The sequence below is a fragment of the Cricetulus griseus genome, chromosome 8 (genome assembly GCF_003668045.3).
Source record: "Cricetulus griseus strain 17A/GY chromosome 8, alternate assembly CriGri-PICRH-1.0, whole genome shotgun sequence".
Classification (NCBI taxonomy): domain Eukaryota; kingdom Metazoa; phylum Chordata; class Mammalia; order Rodentia; family Cricetidae; genus Cricetulus; species Cricetulus griseus.
In genome coordinates this window covers 21708564-21725853 of record NC_048601.1, presented here as the reverse complement: position 1 = coordinate 21725853, position 17290 = coordinate 21708564, and the positions used below count along the sequence as shown (strand labels likewise).

General features: G+C 46.3%; 1 protein-coding gene across 1 annotated transcript in view; it reads left to right on the top strand.

Annotated features, from left to right (window-relative positions):
- Lpcat3 (lysophosphatidylcholine acyltransferase 3) overlaps window positions 1-17290 on the top strand; it is a 39194-nt gene that overhangs the window by 17512 nt on the left and 4392 nt on the right. The window contains exons 2-4 of the mRNA XM_027428229.2: window positions 15004-15111; window positions 16287-16393; window positions 17094-17187. Of these exons, the coding sequence (XP_027284030.1) occupies window positions 15004-15111; window positions 16287-16393; window positions 17094-17187 (309 nt within the window). The remainder of the gene's footprint in view (window positions 1-15003; window positions 15112-16286; window positions 16394-17093; window positions 17188-17290) is intronic.

Sequence of the window (17290 nt, the reverse complement as noted above, 5' to 3'; positions counted from 1 at the left end):
TTTTCCTTGATTATTAGTGTAGGGGGTGTGCATGGCACTCATTTGGAGGTCAGAGAACAACTCTGTGGTGTCTGTTCTCCTGCCACCTTTATGTGGATTCTGGGAATCAAACTTAGGTCGTCAGGTCAAACTTAAGTCATGCCACAAGGGTCTTTACATCCCACCCACCCCCACCATCTCTGTAGTTCAGATATCGTCTTTTAATCTGCATAATGGCCCGCAAGATGGCTGGTCCTTCCGTAGTTCAGAAATGAATATGGTCAGGTACAAAGAATGTGAGTGACTTTCTCAGACTGCAGATCTGAATCTTGACTGGACCACTACAATTCTAGAGCCCAGATAATCTGGCTAGAAGCTACTACCACATGATATAGTAATTTGCAAAGAATTAAAATGTGATTCAATGCCCAGATTAGTAGCAACAGGAGGGTCATTTACCTTTTCTAGGCAGACAGGGTCTCTGAGTGTCTCAGTGGAAAGATGACATTGCATCAATCTTTGTATGTTACTGTTGTAGGAAAACACTGCAGTCTAGGTGGTAGGCACGAGGACGCAGCTCCTGATACTGCTTTTGCCATCTGATCAGCCTGGAAGTACTCCTGAGAGCAGCCACTTCGGATGACTTACTGAACGAATAAGCTGGGGATGGAGAGCCTGATTCCTGTGTCAGCGTAGCTTTCTCATTCAGCTTTTGTTGATACTGGTTAAGCTACCACGTTTTATAGATCAGCCATTAGCATTGACGTGGAAAAGCTGGCTTCCTAAGAGCACTTGGCTTGGATGGAAAAACTAAATACTTTGGGGGAGTTAGGGTTAGATTGTTTTGATGGGTTGAGGAACCAAAAAAAAAAAAAAAAAAGTACTTTTTGTATTTGTTTTTGTTCTTGTTTGAAACTGGGTCTCATGTAGCCCAGGCTGGACCTACTCCTGTGTTGCCAAGGCTGCCCTGAAATCTGCTCCTCTGCCTCAGTCTCCCAAGTGCTGGGATTTACAGGTGTACATTACCCATCCTTGGTTTTAAAAACGTATTTCTTAACATTCACAAAAAAGCTTTTGCTTTTTCACCATTAGTTCATCTTCAAAATATCACTCTTCAACCCTGGGTGTGGTAGGGCACACCAGGAATCCCAACAATCCCAGCACTAGAGAGGCAGGAAGATCAGGAATTAAAAGTTTAGGAGTAGCTTTGGCTACCTTGTAAATTCCAAGCCAGCGTGGGCTACATAATGCCAACATCCTGTCTCTAAAACAGGTAAATCAAAATCATCACTAAATCCCCCAGCCCAGAGCTGTAGCTCAGTGGAAGAGCTAGATGTTGGCCTAGCTATGAGACCCAAGTTTCAATCTCCAGTCCTGCAAAATAGCAGTAATATCTCCTGCTCCTCTTCATTCCCAGGCCGCTTGGCCACTTGTCCTAGTTTCCTCAGTCCCTTGTCATGGTTATCAAAATGCTGGAGATACTCAGCCCCGGGTATTGTTATATAGCAGAGAAGGAATTGAGAACCCATAAGTAGACTAACAAAGGACATGAAACACTTACATATTGCATTAAAATGAAGCGACTTTGTTTTGAGACTGTGTGTCACTGTCTGTGTTGCCCAAGCTGGCCTTGAATTCCTGGGCTCAAACCATTCAGCTTCCCAACCAGCTCCGACTGCAGGCACATGCCACCAGCACTGTACCCACCGTAATGTTTTAAAGCCGGGAGTTAGGCAAGCATAAAAGACTAGAGACTATATAGCTGCAGTTTTAAAGGGGAACAGTTAGTTATATTAACAACACCGCTCCTAGGTCACTGCCAAGTTCCAAGGCATGTGGCAAGAGTTTTAGAATAAAGTCAGGTGCAGCAGATTCTAATTTGAGCCCTGCTCTATTAACTTCAGCACACTAGTTATCCCCTTTGGGGCTCAGTTTCTTATCTGTCTAATGAAGGGTTTGAGCATATGATTTCCAAGGTTTCTTCAGTTCTAGGAATTTGTGACTCAGCTCAAGATTTGCAAGGTTGCTGGAGAGCGAAGGTACAGTGGCAGCCTGCCCAGACTACCAGGCAGGCTTAATCTGGTGATCACAAAGAAACTTTCTGAGCATCTCCAGAGCTGAGCTACAATAACCAAAAGGAAACCAAAGAGCCAGGCTTCATGCCCCACTTTTCTTTTTGAGACAGACATCTCTCTACATTGTCCTGGCTGTCCTTGAACTCACTTTGTAGACCAGGCTAGCCTGGAACTCGGAGAGATCCACCTACTGCTGGGATTAAAGGCATGCTCCAGTTTGCCCAGCTTGGTGCCTCACATTTGTAATCCCCTACATTCAGGAGTTAGAGGCAGGAGGATTAGGAGCTAAAAGCCTGACACAGCTTGGGCTTCATGAGACCCTGCCTCAAAACAAAAACATCAATAAAAAGTCATAAATTTCCAGCTCTGGCCTCCATGGGTGGCTACACTTACATGCACATGTTCCTAGTTTCTGTAATTTCATTATGTCTTCTTTATTCATTTCTTTATTGTGTACATGAATGTATGTGAGCATCCAAGTGGCATGGCACTTGGTTCTCTCCTTCCACAATGTGGGTCCCAGGAATTCCACTCAGGCCATTAGGTTACTGACTGAATCATCTGAATGGCACCTGTAACATTTGATGTGAATAAAGTAGGGGGTGGGGAGTGAGACAGGGTTTCTCCCTGTTCTGTCCTGGAACTCACTCTGTAGACCAGGCTGGCCTCTAACTCAGAGATCCACCTGCCTCTGCCTCCCGAGTGCTGGGATTAAAGTACCGCCACTCCCCAAATGAATAAACTTTTTCCCATCCGAAATGGCCTTCTCCTCACATATGTGGGAGCCTGGTTTGTCTGTATTTTCTTTCTCAGACTCTTTGGCCACCGATCTCTTAAATATAGGCACTTACAAGCATTCAGCCTTTGGTCTGCTTTTTTATGGTCTGACTTTGTGTTTATCTTTCTTCCTGGTTTTATCTATTACCAACAATACCATGGTAGCCAGCCAATCTGTGTCACTTTGAGTGGTACCACCTTCTTCCTAACCACCAACCAAGTCATGTGACATGGGACCTTGAGATAAGGAACTGAATTCAAGTCAAGGTACAAATGAGTATACTGAGACCTGCAGGGCAATTGATTCCATATCTTTAGCATCCATCTGTGCCTTTTCTCTAAAACTGGTTCACCTATGTCTGCACTGTGAGTTTATCCTTTCCCATTTCTCTCCTGATCACACCCTTTAAAAGAAAAAGGGCCGAGCGTCAGGTGGCGAGTGGCTTGAATATCAGCACTCGGGAGGCAGAGGCAAACAGATCTCTATGAGTTCGAGGCCCAGACTGGTTTACAAAGATAGTTCCAAGACAACCAGGTCTACACAGTGAAACCCTGTTTTAAAAAAAGAAAAACAAAAAATGAGGAGGCTGGGGAATGTGCACAAGGCCATGGCTTCAATCGCAAGCGCCACAGAAAGAAAAGGGGTGTGGATTGCCTGGGCCGAAAAGTACCCCAGGACACCACAGAAGTAAAGCAAACAGGAAGAGTACCGTGTGTGTGTGTGTGTGTGTGTGTGTGTGTGTGTGTGTGTGTGTGTGTGTGTGTGTGTGAGAGAGAGAGAGAGAGAGAGAGAGAGAGAGAGGTGGGAGAGGAGAAAGTCTCCAAGTGACAAGCTCATGGGAGCCCTCTGCCTCACCTAGGATTCAGAGGGGAGAATATCATGAGTTACATTGCAGTGTTCGTTAGAACTGAAAAATAAGACAGGGCATACCTGTAATCCTGGCACTTGGGAGGCTGGGGCAGGAGGATTACAAGTTTGAGTTCTATAGAGTTCCAGGAAAGCCTGAGCTAAACAGCAAGACTCTGTCTCAAAAAAATCCAGATCTTTTTTGACATTTGGTTAAGGTGATTGGTTTGCCATGCAGTCTGTCAAGCAAAATTACAGCAGTTTAGTTTGTTAATTGGCTTTACTTTTGACTCAAAGAGCAGGGAACTCACACAGTAAAATAAAGGTTAATTTATAAAATGGCTGGCTGGCAAGATGTCTCAACAGATAAAATCACTTGGGACTCAAGCCTGAAAACCTAGTACAGGTAAAAGCAGGGAACTTTTCTCTGAGCACCACACAAGTGTGCACACCACCACACAAACACTGAAAACCACAGAGTGTGCACACCGCCACATAGACCACAAAGCACACAGGTATAGACACCACCACACAAACACTAAACCAGATTTTTTTTTTTTAATGTAGATTGCCTGGTTTATTTAAACTGGCTATCCAAGGCCCCTCTGCAAAAGGAGGTTGGGAGGCTAAGCCAGTCAGAAAGCTCCAGATGTCAGAAGGTAAAGGAACAGGCTGAATACCCAGAGCAGCCCTACTAGGGACAGCTTCACACTAGTATCCAGGCCCCGTGAAGCCCCGCTCCACAAATAGCCTGAGCATCGTGTTGCCCTGGGCTGGGTTGAACCACGTGTTATTGGTTGCCCTGGGCTGCAGCTGCTGACCCTTTAGGACTCCAGAGTTCTTTGCACAAAGGAGCAGGGATGCCAAGGTGGGAAGGAGGCAGGTGGCTCCTGGGGGAAGTGGCTCTGCCCTGAGATCCTGTTCCAGCCCTTGCTTGTGCCACAATGGCTCTCGTTCCCTAACAAGGTCTGTTTTGAGATTTATTTTTATGTTGGGGAGTCTGGGAGACACTTCCTATGTCCTTGTCTTGGCCTCTTCCTCCCTGGAAGTGCCTTTCTCACCCCTACTCTGGCCACGATTGGTCTCGTCTCTAAAGCCTGCAGTATTGACATGTCCATACCATTAGCACTTGCCATAGAACATATTTGACAGTTCTCTTATCTCTATAAAGACAAGCTGCAAGCTCCTTAAGAGTCAAAAGTGCAGGGGATGGGGTGCACACACCTTTAATCCCAGCACTCATGAGGCAGAGGCAGGTGGATCTCTTGAGTTAGAGGCCAGCCTGGTCTACAGAGCAAGTTCCAGGACAGCCAGGACTACACAGAGAAACCCTGTCTCTTGAAGGGAAAAGAGAAAAGAAAAGAAAGCTGTTTCTAACAGTCTGCCATATTCCTATTAATGCTTGATGTGATGCTAGCCACATGATGGCTCTTAATGATTGTCTGCAACATGCTGAGACCAGTATGCGCTAAGGAGGGAACAAAGTAGGCAACAGTCTCTGCCTTCGAAGACTGGTAACTAAATAAAATACACAGTGTGTGAAACAGCAGTGAGTGCCAAGGGGAAAGTTAGACAGCAGAGCACGGGAAGAATAGTGTGTGTTGCTGGGATGGCTGCGAGCATGGAGAGTGCGCGAGACCTCACTGTTAAAGTGACATTTTACCAAATATCTGACGTGCTGTGGAAAGATCATTCCATGAAGGGAACTCTTCATATGAAGACTCTACGGTTGGCCCTATTGGAATATTCCAGGAAGAGTGAGTGTATGTCCAGGGCAGGCAGACGAGTGACGACCAGGGGAAGAGATGAGTCAGAGAAAAATGGGGCAGAGAGGGGGACTGGACACCGCATGTTCTGGTTGGACAAAAGCCTTTGCTCTGAGATTGGCCTTGAGAGGGTATCAAGCATTCGAGTGTACTGTCTGACTCAGAATTGAATCTTCCGGGTGGCTGCAATAGCATAAGGAGTCGAACCCAGGGAGACAGGTCAGGAGGCCACTGTAATTATAGCGGTGGCTTGACCAGGGGAAGCAGAAGAGGTGAAAAGAAGTGAACAAAAGCTTCATTTATTTTGAAGGTAGGACCTACAGAATGTGCTGATTGTTAACACAAGGGAAGGGAGCTAAAAATGATGGCAGGGTTTTTGTTCTGAGTAAAGAGAAGAGTGAGTTGCAGTCTGAAGTGTGGAAGGAGCTTGGCACAGAGGTGATGCACGCCAAACTTGAATCCCAGCACTTGGGAGGCAGAGGCAGGTGGATGTCTGCGTTTGAGGCCAGCCAAGGCTACATAGTGAGACCCTGTTAATAAAAATAAGATAAATAAATAAACAAATAAACAAATGCTAAAATGCAATGGGAAAAACCCCAAGGGGGGGCAGGTTTTGCTGTGCAGTAGCTCAGCTTGCACCTGGTGGGTCCAAGCTATCCCCAGGCAGGCACCCACGAAAGATGACAAGCAGGTACCAAATGTGAAAATCAAGAGCGGGGCCTAAGTCAGAGAAGACTTCTGATGGGGTAAACAGCATATGGATGAGACAAGACTGTGTAACTGGTTGAGACCACTGGACACGCCACTGGGCAGAGGTAACAGAACTATAGTAGATGCTCATCTCACTAATGAGATCACACCTCGAAAAGACTGGCTCCATAAAGCCTGAAGTGACAGGGAAGCAGCAGGACAAGGGCTCAGATCAGTCTGTCTCCCTCTAGTGTCCCCATATCATCTACCAATGCAGTGCCTTAACTTAGTAGCATGCTGTTATATGGGCAGGACACACAGCTGCAATCCAGAAACTCCGAGACTGAAGCAACAGGATCCTAAGTCCAAGGCCAGCCTTGGCAGCATAGTGAGTGGACCGTGTCTCCAAAATAAAACAGGGCTGTTGGGTGCTAGATGGCTCAGGGTAAAAGGACTCGGTTCACAAGGCTGACGACCTGAGTTCAGTCCTCAAAACCCATGTAAAGGTGGAAGGAGGGAACTGATACCACAAAATTGTCCTTTGACCTCTGCACGAGCACTGTGGCGCACAAGTGCCCACAGGCACACCCAACACAGTCATGATAAGAGCTGTGTTAGAATGCTTGCCCAGCGCCGGACGGTGGTGGCCTTTAATCCCAGCGCTCGGGAGGCAGAGGTAGGTGGATCTTTGTGAGTCCGAGGCCAGCCTGGTCTACAGAGCGAGTTCCAGGACAGACCCCAAAGCCACAGGGAAATCCTGTCTCAAAAAAAAAAAAAAAAAAAAAAAAAAAAAAAAAAAAAACAAGAATGTTTGCCTAGCATCTGTGAGGCCCCAGGCCCAGGGTCAAACTCTGGAACCAAGGAAGAGGGAAAGGAATATGATGATGGACAGAAAGGAGCTGGGGGATGACTCTGAAGGTAAAGCAGTTGCTGTGCAACCCTGACAGCCTGAGTCCCATCCCTGGAACCTATGTAAAGGCCACCTGATGGAGCTAGTGGACATCCGGTTCTGTTAGTACCCCAGTGTGTGTAGGGAACTGGTACAGCATAGGAAACAGCTGCTGAGGGTCAGGATCCATGGAGCGGGAGAGCTGACTCACAGTTCAGTGTACTTGTTGCTCTTCCGTCCCTAACGCTAGTTCCAGGAGATCCCGCACTGCCTTCTCAACTCTGCACATACATGGTGCACATACATACATTCAGGCAAAAGACTCTTATACGTGAAATAAATCTTTAAAATTTTTATTTATATAAAGTACAGAGGAGAGCATGTTGTCAGATACCCAAAGGCATAAAATAAAATAAAAGCTGTATTGCCGGGCATTGGTGGCGCACGCCTTTAATCCCAGCACTCGGGAGGCAGAGGCAGGCGGATCTCTGTGAGTTTGAGGTCTACAAAGCTAGTTCCAGGATGGGCTCCAAAACAATACAGAGAAACCCTGTCTCGAAAAAAAAAAAAAATGCAGTAGTATGTAGTGACTTTCCAAATGAAAGTCTTACTCTATATGCCAGACAATTAAGTCCTAAGTCCAAAATACATTAAGATGTGAATTCACTACAGTCTGAAGGAGATATTTAACTGAGTTTTGAAAAATGGCCAGGATTTTGCTTTGTAGAGGTTCTTAGAGGAGCTATTCCACACACAGGAAATGACAAGGGCCAGTGTGTACAGCCACAAAAGACCAAGAACCTGTTGGGTAAAACCAGACAGATCTGTTTTGTTTGTTTGTTTGTTTTCTTAAACATTTTATTATGTATACAACATTCTGCTTCCATGTATATCTGCACACCAGAAGAGGGCACCAGATTTCATAACGGATGGTTGTGAGCCACCATGTGGTTGCTGGGAACTGAACTCAGGACCCCTGGAAGAACAGTCAGTGCTCTTAACCTCTGAGCCATCTCTCCAGCCCCCAGACAGATCTGTTTGAACTAAAGCAAAAAGAGTGGGTGGATGGGGAGGGGAGGTGGATGTAGTTTAGAAAATAGCCCTTAAAGGGCTAAGAGCACTGACTGTTCTTCCAGAGGACTAGGGATCGATTCCCAGCACCCATATGCTGCTCCAAAAGGATACAAGTAGACAAAACACCAATGCACGATAGATAGATAGATAGATAGATAGATAGATAGATAGATAGATAGATAGATAGATAAAGAAAAGAAAACAACCCTTAAACCCGAGATTTCAGAGCCAGTGTGGTAGCTCAATGGGTAGGGCACTTGCCACCACCTGAGCTGGGTCCTCAGGACCCACATAGTAGAAGGAGAGTACAACTTCACAAGTTGTTCTCTGACCGTAGTCTACATACACAGCACAAGTGCAGCCGCACACATCCATAAATAAGTGTGTCCTACTCAGGTTGTCATTGCTGTGATGGAACACACAAAGCAACCTGGGAAGGGAGGGTCTATTGGCTTACATTTCCACAGCACTGTTCATCATTGAAGAAAGTCAGGACAGGAACTAAGACAAGGCAGGAACCTGGAGGCAGGGGCTGACGCATAGGCCACATTGGAGTGCTTGCTATTTACTGGCTTGCTTCCAGTGGCTTGCTCAGCCTGCTTTCTTTCTTTCTTTCTTTCTTTTTTTTTTTTTTTTTTGGTTTCTCGAGACAGGGTTTCTCTGTGTATCTTTGGAGCCTATCCTGGCACTCGCCCTGGAGACCAGGCTGGCCTTGAACTCACAGAGATCTGCCTGCCTCTGCCTCCCGAGTGCTGGGATTAAAGGCATGTGCCACCAACGCCTGGCGATAATAAACTTTTAAAAATAATAATAATAAATTTTAAGTCAAACAAGAGGCCAGAGATAGTGCTCAGTGGTAGGGCACTTGCCGGGTATTCAGGAAGAAGCCCTACACCCCACACTCCACATATAAACACTGAAGCCTAGGAATTGAGGTGCTAGCCAGTAGGTGGCTGGGAGTCATTGGCATCCTGAAGGTTTGGATGGTTTGTTTTGGGGGTTTTTGTTTTGTTGCTGCTGCTGGGGGTTTTTATTTATTTATTTATTTTTGGTTTTGTTTTGTTTAAGACAGGGTCACTCACTGTGTGCCTGCTCCTGCTTCTCAAGTGCTGGGATTAAAGGTGTATGCCACCATGCTCAGCTTCTCTGAGATTTTGAAGGAGTTTTTTTTCTGTGGTGTGGTATTACTGGGGTATGTGGCTGCAAGCAGTTACCAGTAGGAGGCCATAGCCAGGGCTTAAGGATGAGATATAGGAGGACCTTAACTGAAAATACAGTTCGCGCTCACGCGCGCACACACACACACACACACACACACACACACACACACACACACACACCCAAAAAACAACAAAACAAAAAATGGGCCTAGAGAGATGAATCAGCAGTTCAGAGCACTTTTTGCTCTTGCAGAGGACCCAGGTTCAGTTCCCAGCACCACCACACCACCACCCTTCCAAAAAGCAGTGTATTGTAAGCCTTTAATCCTAGCACTCAGGAGGCAGAGGTAGGCGAATCTGAGTTCAAGGCCAGCCTGATCTACAGAACCAGTTTCAAGACAGCCACGACTACACAGAGAAAACCCTGGAGGGGGGAGGGGGGAGTTCCCAGCACCCACATGGAATTTATGACTGTCTGCAACTCCAGCTCCAGGGGACCTGACATTCCTCTTCCAGCCTCCACAAGCACCACACACATACATGGCCACATATGTACATGCAAAAGACTCACTGTATAAAATAAAAATAAATCATTTTTTAAAAAGGCGGTTATAATAATAGAGAGACTCCTTGGAAAGCAATCAATAGAATCTGATGACCAGATATAAGAAGCCAAAGAAAGTCAAGAGTCAGAAACTAGTCCAGGCGTTGGTTGAATGTGGGCATGCAACTATTTATTAATTAACAAAGAGGATCAGAGAGGCTGCTTTAGGTAGAAAATCAGCTTTAGTTATATGACATTTGAGACAGTATGAAACATCATACTAAAAATATCCAGGGAGGAGCCAGGGGATATGGGGCTAAAATAGGAAAAGTTAGGGCTGGCTTGGTTTGGCATGAAGATCATATTAAGTTGTGTGAGAATAGACGAGTTTCCACAGAGGGAATATAGCAAAAATAGGTAAGTTTGGGGGTTTTAGGAGCCAGGGAAAAAGTCTTCAGTGGGTGTGGGACAATTCAGCACTTGCTTAGCATGCTTGAGGCCCTGGGTTCCATCTCACCTGGCGGTGCGGGGTTGTGTGGAACTGATATCAACAGCTGGCCCAGCAGCACACAGCACTTGGAATCCTACCTTCTTCCTCTCACTCGACAAACAATAACTTCTTTGACCTGGGTCATGGGATCTACTGACTGACCAAATGGGGCCATATCATATTCCTGCAGAGTTCATAAATGGAGGACAAAACGTATCAGATTTTAATGACAACAGTTCATGCCTGTTTTCTTCAAATGGAGCCTCACATTAATGAGTAGCTGTACAAGTGCTACACAGGAAATACTAACATTGGCAGTGTGACATCCCTAGTCCCAAACACATAGACCACACTGACTAGGGACCCAGCCTCTCTGTGCTGCACATGCCTAGCTGCAGCCCCAGAAGGAACCGCTGAGCCTGTCCCAGCAGCCTCCCGTGCAATACACAGCAGGTCCTGGACTCCAATCTTGTTAGAGGCTTCACGTCCAACCATCTTTGACCTAGGGTGTACATTAGGCCCTCAGGCTTCACTTCTGAAGGCCCTCCTTAGCAATCAGAAAGGAGAAAGTCTAGTGCTCCAAACCCTCTGGGCTAGCATCATTAAAGCCAGTTTGGCGAGATGAGAGGAAAGACAGTGTGTGGCCTGTCAAACTGAGAATTTTGTGCTTGGGGCCATCTTTAGGATTTTAACACAGTGGTGCTCATGGAGTTGCCTGCAGCTCATTTTCAAGTCACACCCTTCCCAGTTAGACTCTGACGGACAAGCAGGTGTGGGGGGGGGGCGCTCCACAGTATCAAGCATTAGTTCCCACAAAGAAGGAATTGAGATTCAGAAACAGCTTGTAGGACACCGCTCTTCCTAAAAACAGCACCTCCCTGAAGGGATGACCCAGCCGCCAGGCCAAAGCCTCTTGGGTTGGGAGGCAGCCAAGAGCAAGGTTTGGTGTTTACACACCCACCATGGGGTGGGGTTGTCACAGCAACTCACCCAGCACAGTTCAATCCCCCCCACCAGCTTTGCCCTTCTCTCTTGTGGCTTCAAGGTTCTTGGTGACACCACTTGTTCTTTTTATTTTCTTGCCAGTTCCTCAACTTCTTACATGTTTGCGAATCTGCGGCAGTACTTGACATGTGTGGGACTGAACAACCTTCACTCTTCCGAACTTCCCAGACCAGGAGATAGCAAACAGGTCCCTTAAGCTGCCAGAACCAAAGCTACCAGGCCTGTATGCTAAGTCTACAAGCGCACACCCAAGACCATGGTTCTTGTCATGTTTGTTTTCTTGGTCTCATAAAATTATGCTTTCTAAAGCCCATGGGAAGTTAGAAATAGGGAAAGGAACTATTCTTGGCAGGCCTGCTGAAAGCTCAAGAAGTGACTATTGATCCCAGAATAGCAAGGGGAAGGACAAAAAGACTGTAAGAGGGAGATACAAGAACTTGGAATTCAGGACAGTGTAAGTTCTCTAGAGTTGAAGCAGCTTCCCACACCCCGGGGAGTAAAAGTCATCAAGACTCTGCTCTGAAAAGTGACACCACAACTGCCTGGCTAGGGTTGAAGAGAATTTAGTATTTTCTTCTTTTTAAAAAATAGGGTCTTAGGCCAGGCGTTGGTGGTGCACGCCTTTAGTCCCAGCACTTGGGAGGCAGAGGCAGGCGGATCTCTGTGAGTTCGAGGCCAGCCTGGTCTACAAGAGCTAGTTCCAGGATAGCCTTCAAAGCTACACAGAGAAACCCTGTCTTGGAAAACCGCAAAAGAAAAAAAAGCTGAATGGCCAATACCTAAGCAGGAGGTATAGGCGGGATTTCCTGGGAGAGGAAGGAAGAGGAGGAGAAATGTAGGCATGCAGGAGATGAGGAGATGCCAGGAGACGTGGAGAGGAAACAGGAGGTACAAGATGGAAGAGAGGTCATGCCACGTGGTAGAACGTAGATAATAAAAATATGGGTTAATTTGAGTTGTAAGAGCTAGTTAGGAACAAACCTAGGTTATAGGCTAAGCTTTCATAATTAATAAGAAGTCTCTGTCATTATTTGGGACCTGGCTGTCCAGACAGAAAAACACTTGTTACAGTGGGGGCCATTTTCATTCAAAGCACCACATTCAACTCTCTGCCCCCCATAGGCTTGTAGCCATACCATAATACAAAATGCATTTAGTTCTTCAAAAGCCCTCATAGTCCATCACAGTATTAGCACTGTTTAAAAGTTCAAGTTTAAGGTCTCCTTTAATCCTCTATAAAATCGAAAGGCAGGTCACATACCTCCAACATACACTGGCACAGCATATACATTACATTACCATTCCAAAAGGGAGGAAAGGGAGCAGAGTGAGGGCACACTGGACCAAAGCAAGACTGAAAACCAGCTGGGCAAACTCCAAACTCTGCATCTTTATATCTGATGTCAAAACATTCCACATCTCCAACCCTGTTCAGCTTTGTTGACTACAACACACTTCTTTCTCTTGGGCTGGTTCATCTCACTGTTAGCAGCTTTCCTTGGCAAGTATTCCATGGCTCTGGCATTTCCAACATCGTGGGGTCTCCAAGGAAATCCAGGCTTCACCTTTACAGCTTCACAGAATGGCCTCTCTGGGTGTCCAAACAGGGACATCCCTGGCACATGCCTGGCCTCAGTGGCTTTCCTTTGTTACAGAAGCAAATTTCATAGCTCCTTTCTTGTATCCTTGATTCTAAATTCAGAACCACTTGGCTGAAGCTGCCAAGTTCTCCTGCTTGCTGGGACTGGAACATGACCTCATTCAAATGTTCACCAGCTCTTTGTTTTCAGTGGTCTCCTTCACCACCTAAGCTTAGCTGTCCTGGAACTGAAATCCACCTGCCTCTCTCTGCCTTCTGAGTGCTAGGATTAAAGGCGCACTACCACATCCAGCTCTAAGCTTTTCTCTAATTGCTTTTCACAAATTGGAAGCTTAGCTTGGTGGGGTCTTGCCCCAAGATCACCATTCCATTTATTCTATCTAGAATCAGGCTTTTTAAAAATCTTTTTATCTCCTTGAACACTGGATTTAGCTCCATTAAATTCCCTTTTCTCCTCAAACTATGCATTTATATTTTTCCTTGCTTAGCTTTCTCCTTTTCATTATACATCTGCATAAGACTTGCCAGGAAGCCTGGCATTGGTGATGTACGCCTTTAATCCCAGCACTGGGGAGACAGAGGAAGGCGGATCTCTGTGAGCGCGAGGTCAGCCTGGTCTACAGAGTGAGTTCCAGGACAGCTTCCAAAGCTACAGAGAAACCCTGTCTCGAAACCCGACTCCCCTCCCCCCCAAAAAAGACTGGCCACTAATAGCCACATGACACAGTCAATGTTAGGCTGTTTTGAAATCCTTTTACCAAAGCTTTTAATCCACATCTCTTCAATTTAGCCTCAGGCAGATCTTTTTGGACCAGAGCAGAAAGCAGCCACATTCTATGCCAAGCTATCACAAGAACAGTCCACGCCACTTACTAATATTCTCCTCTGAAAACTCTTGAACCAGGCCCCCACAGTTAAATCACCCTCAGCACCACTGTCTTCCATGCTCCTACTAGGATGGCCCATTAAGCCCCACTTAAAATGTCCAATTGTTTTCCTGGTCCAAAGTCCCAAAGTGTTCTATGTTCCTCCAAGCAAAAGCACGGTCTGGCCTATCACAGCAATGCCCACTCCTGGTACCAACTTCTGTCTCAGGGTTTTATTGCTGTGAAGAGGTACCATGACCTTTGGGGACATTTTCTTTCTTTTTTGGTTTTTTGAGACAGGGTTTCTTTGTGTAGCCCTGGCTATCCTGGAACTTGCTCTGTAGACCGGGCTGGCCTCAAACTTAGAGATCCACCTGCTTCTGCCTCCTGAGTGCTGGGATAAAAGGTGTGTGCCACCGCACAGTTTATGGGGGCCATTTTCATTTAAACCACCACACTAGGCAAGCACTTTACCAGCTGAGGGAGATCCCTAGCTCTTGTTAGACTTTTTGAAACAGAATTTGCTGTGGAGCCCAGGCCCCTGCCAGGTACTCAACTGTGTAGCCCAGGCTGGCCTCAGACTTTAAGATTCTCCTGCCTCGGCATCTTGAGTGCTTATTGTTGGCCACTATAGTTTCCTCAGTAGTTGTGGGTATAAATGGGTTCAGTTTTATATTGCCTCACTTAAAAATACTTGCAGTTTGATAGACAGTGGTGGTGCAATCCTTTAATCCCAGTACTAGGGGGACAAAGGCAAATAGATCTCTGAGTTCAAGGCCAGCCTGTCTGATAGTGAGTTCCAGGACAGCCAGGACTATACAGAGAAACCCTGTCTCAAACAAAGCAAAACTTGTAGTTCTAAATTGTATTTACAAAAGAAAGAAAGAAAAATTGGTCTGTGGGAGTACTCTTTTGTCTTCTCTGTTAGCATCCATACAATGTATTTCTTTTGAGGACCAGTGAGATGATTCAGTTGGTAAAGAACACTTGTCAAGTAAGCCTGAAGACCCGAGTGTGATCCCTGAATCCCACTTAGTGGAAGGAGAGCGCAAACTCCACAACCATGGTCTGACACGGCATACAGGGCAGCATGAATGTACTCATACACACACACACACACACACACACACACACACACACACACACACACACACACAAATAACAGTTTCCTTAATCCTGTATTTTTTCCCCTCTCTGACACCAGGCACAAGTAACCATTTTCCTATTTTTCTCCCATCTAGGCTACCCATTGGCTCTGTTTTACCGACATTACCTTTTCTACAAGGACAGCTACCTCATCCATCTCTTCCATGCTTTGACAGGCCTCTCAATTGCTTATTTCAACTTTGGTAAGTGAGTGGACTGAGCAGGGACACTGCTATAAGGAGAGAGCTGGAAAGGAATGGGCCAGAACAAAACCCCTCTGAGAGAAACTCCTAAGATTAGGAAGTTCTGGTTCTTAAAACATTTTCTTCTTTACAAAGGGAAGATTGAATCCATAGGAACACAGCTTTGTCATTTTTTCTTTTTCATTCCCCTACTATATATATAACTCCAGTTCCAGGGGACCTGTTGTCGTCCTCTGACTACATGGGCACACATGCACGCACTCACATAAATAAAAATTAAGATTTTCAAACATTTTGAAAAACAGCCTATTAAATAATTCAAATAAGGTACACTAATATCTTCTCTGAAAACTCTTGAGCCAGGCCCCACAGTTCTCATCACCTTCCGCACCATATATATCAAAGCCTCATTTGGTCCGCATAAGTGTGTACATTTTTATGTACCAGTTAAGAAGTAAATTTAGGCCGGGCATTGGTGGCGCACGTCTTTAATCCCAGCACTCGGGAGGCAGAGGCAGGCGGATCTCTGTGAGTTCGAGGCCAGCCTGGTCTCCAGAGTGAGTGCCAGGATAGGCTCCAAAGCTACACAGAGAAACTGTGAAGTACATTTAGTGTTAGGCATTGTGGCGCACACCTTTAATCCCAGCACTCAGGAGAGGACCAGCTTGATCTACGTAGTGAGTTCCAGGCCAATCGGGGCTACCTAGTGAGACCCTGTCTCAAAAGTAATAATGATATTAATATTCACCATATTTAGGGGCTGGTGAGATGGCTCAGCAGGTAAAAGCACGTGGTGACCTTCTCACATGGTAGAGGAAGATCACCAACGCCCTCTAGTTGCCCTTTGATCCCCCATGCTTACCATGGCATTCCCACACATAACGTTTGCTTTGAGAAAGCCTCCTATAGCCCAGGCTGCCCTCAGACGAGACAGAAGATGATGGTCTTATCCTCCTGTCTCTACTTCCCAAATTCCAGGCTTGGAACACCGTGTCTGCTCCTTTGAAGCTGGGGGTCGAACCCAGGGCTTCCTGAGTGCTAGGCAGGCACTCTGCCAACTGAACCACATCCCCACCCTCCAGCATTGCTTTCTGTGTTCTTTCTTTGTGGTTGGGCCTCTGAGGAGGATGAGTGGGCACAAAGATCCTGACTGCTGCTCTCTTCTCCGCACCCAGGCCACCAGATCTACCACTCCTTGCTATGTATCGTGCTACAGTTCCTCATCCTGCGAATGATGGGCCGCACCATCACTGCCATTTTCACCACCCTTTGCTTCCAGATGGTAAATGGTTCTCATAGCAGCTCAGGTCACAGCTGACAGGTGTGGGGAGGGGCAAGGCAAGGCAGGGTGGTAGCATGATGACCTAGGAGATCTGGCTTGTAATCCCTCCTCCCAACACACGGCAATCCGGCTGTGGGCAGGTCGCAACAGTAACTCATTCCTGGCCTCAGGATGGTGCCATCAGGGTTCCTTGGTTTTCACCAGGTTTAGTCCAGCTGATCATGAGGGCAGTCACTCAAAGGCAAGACAGAAAACTAATTTAGAAGGAGCTAAGCATGTAAGGTCCATCTGTCACCCTAAGCAAGTCCATCCTCACTGAGATGTTAAAAATATGTGTAGGGTTTGTTTGTTTATTGAGGTGGGTCTCACTATGTATCCGAGGCCAGATTCAAACCTTAGCTCAAACTGGCTTGGGTCTCTCTCAAGTGGCAGGATTCTAGGTCTGCACCAGCAGGTCTGGCTCATAGGAACTTCTTAATGTTCTAAATGATGGGACCAGAAGAAAGGAAAATGAAGAAATCCAGGGGATTCCGAGCAAGGAGAAAATTAAGAAGTCAGGAGTGGTGACATAGACTTGGAAGGCTAAGACAGGAGAACTATGAGCTGGAGGTCAAAGACCACCACCAAAAAAGAAAAGAAAGAAAAACACAGTGGGGAGGAGGAGGAAAAGGAAGAAAAGTAAAGACTTCTCCTCTCCTAGGCCTACCTTCTTGCTGGATACTACTACACAGCCACTGGTGACTATGATATCAAGTGGACAATGCCACATTGTGTCCTGACATTGAAGTTAATTGGTAAGTGGAAGGGTACTGCCTTCCTCCTCTACCGCTGGACCCCTCCCCCACAGAGCCAAAATAAACCATACTGTGCTGGGCTACAGTCTGTGCACAGACCACA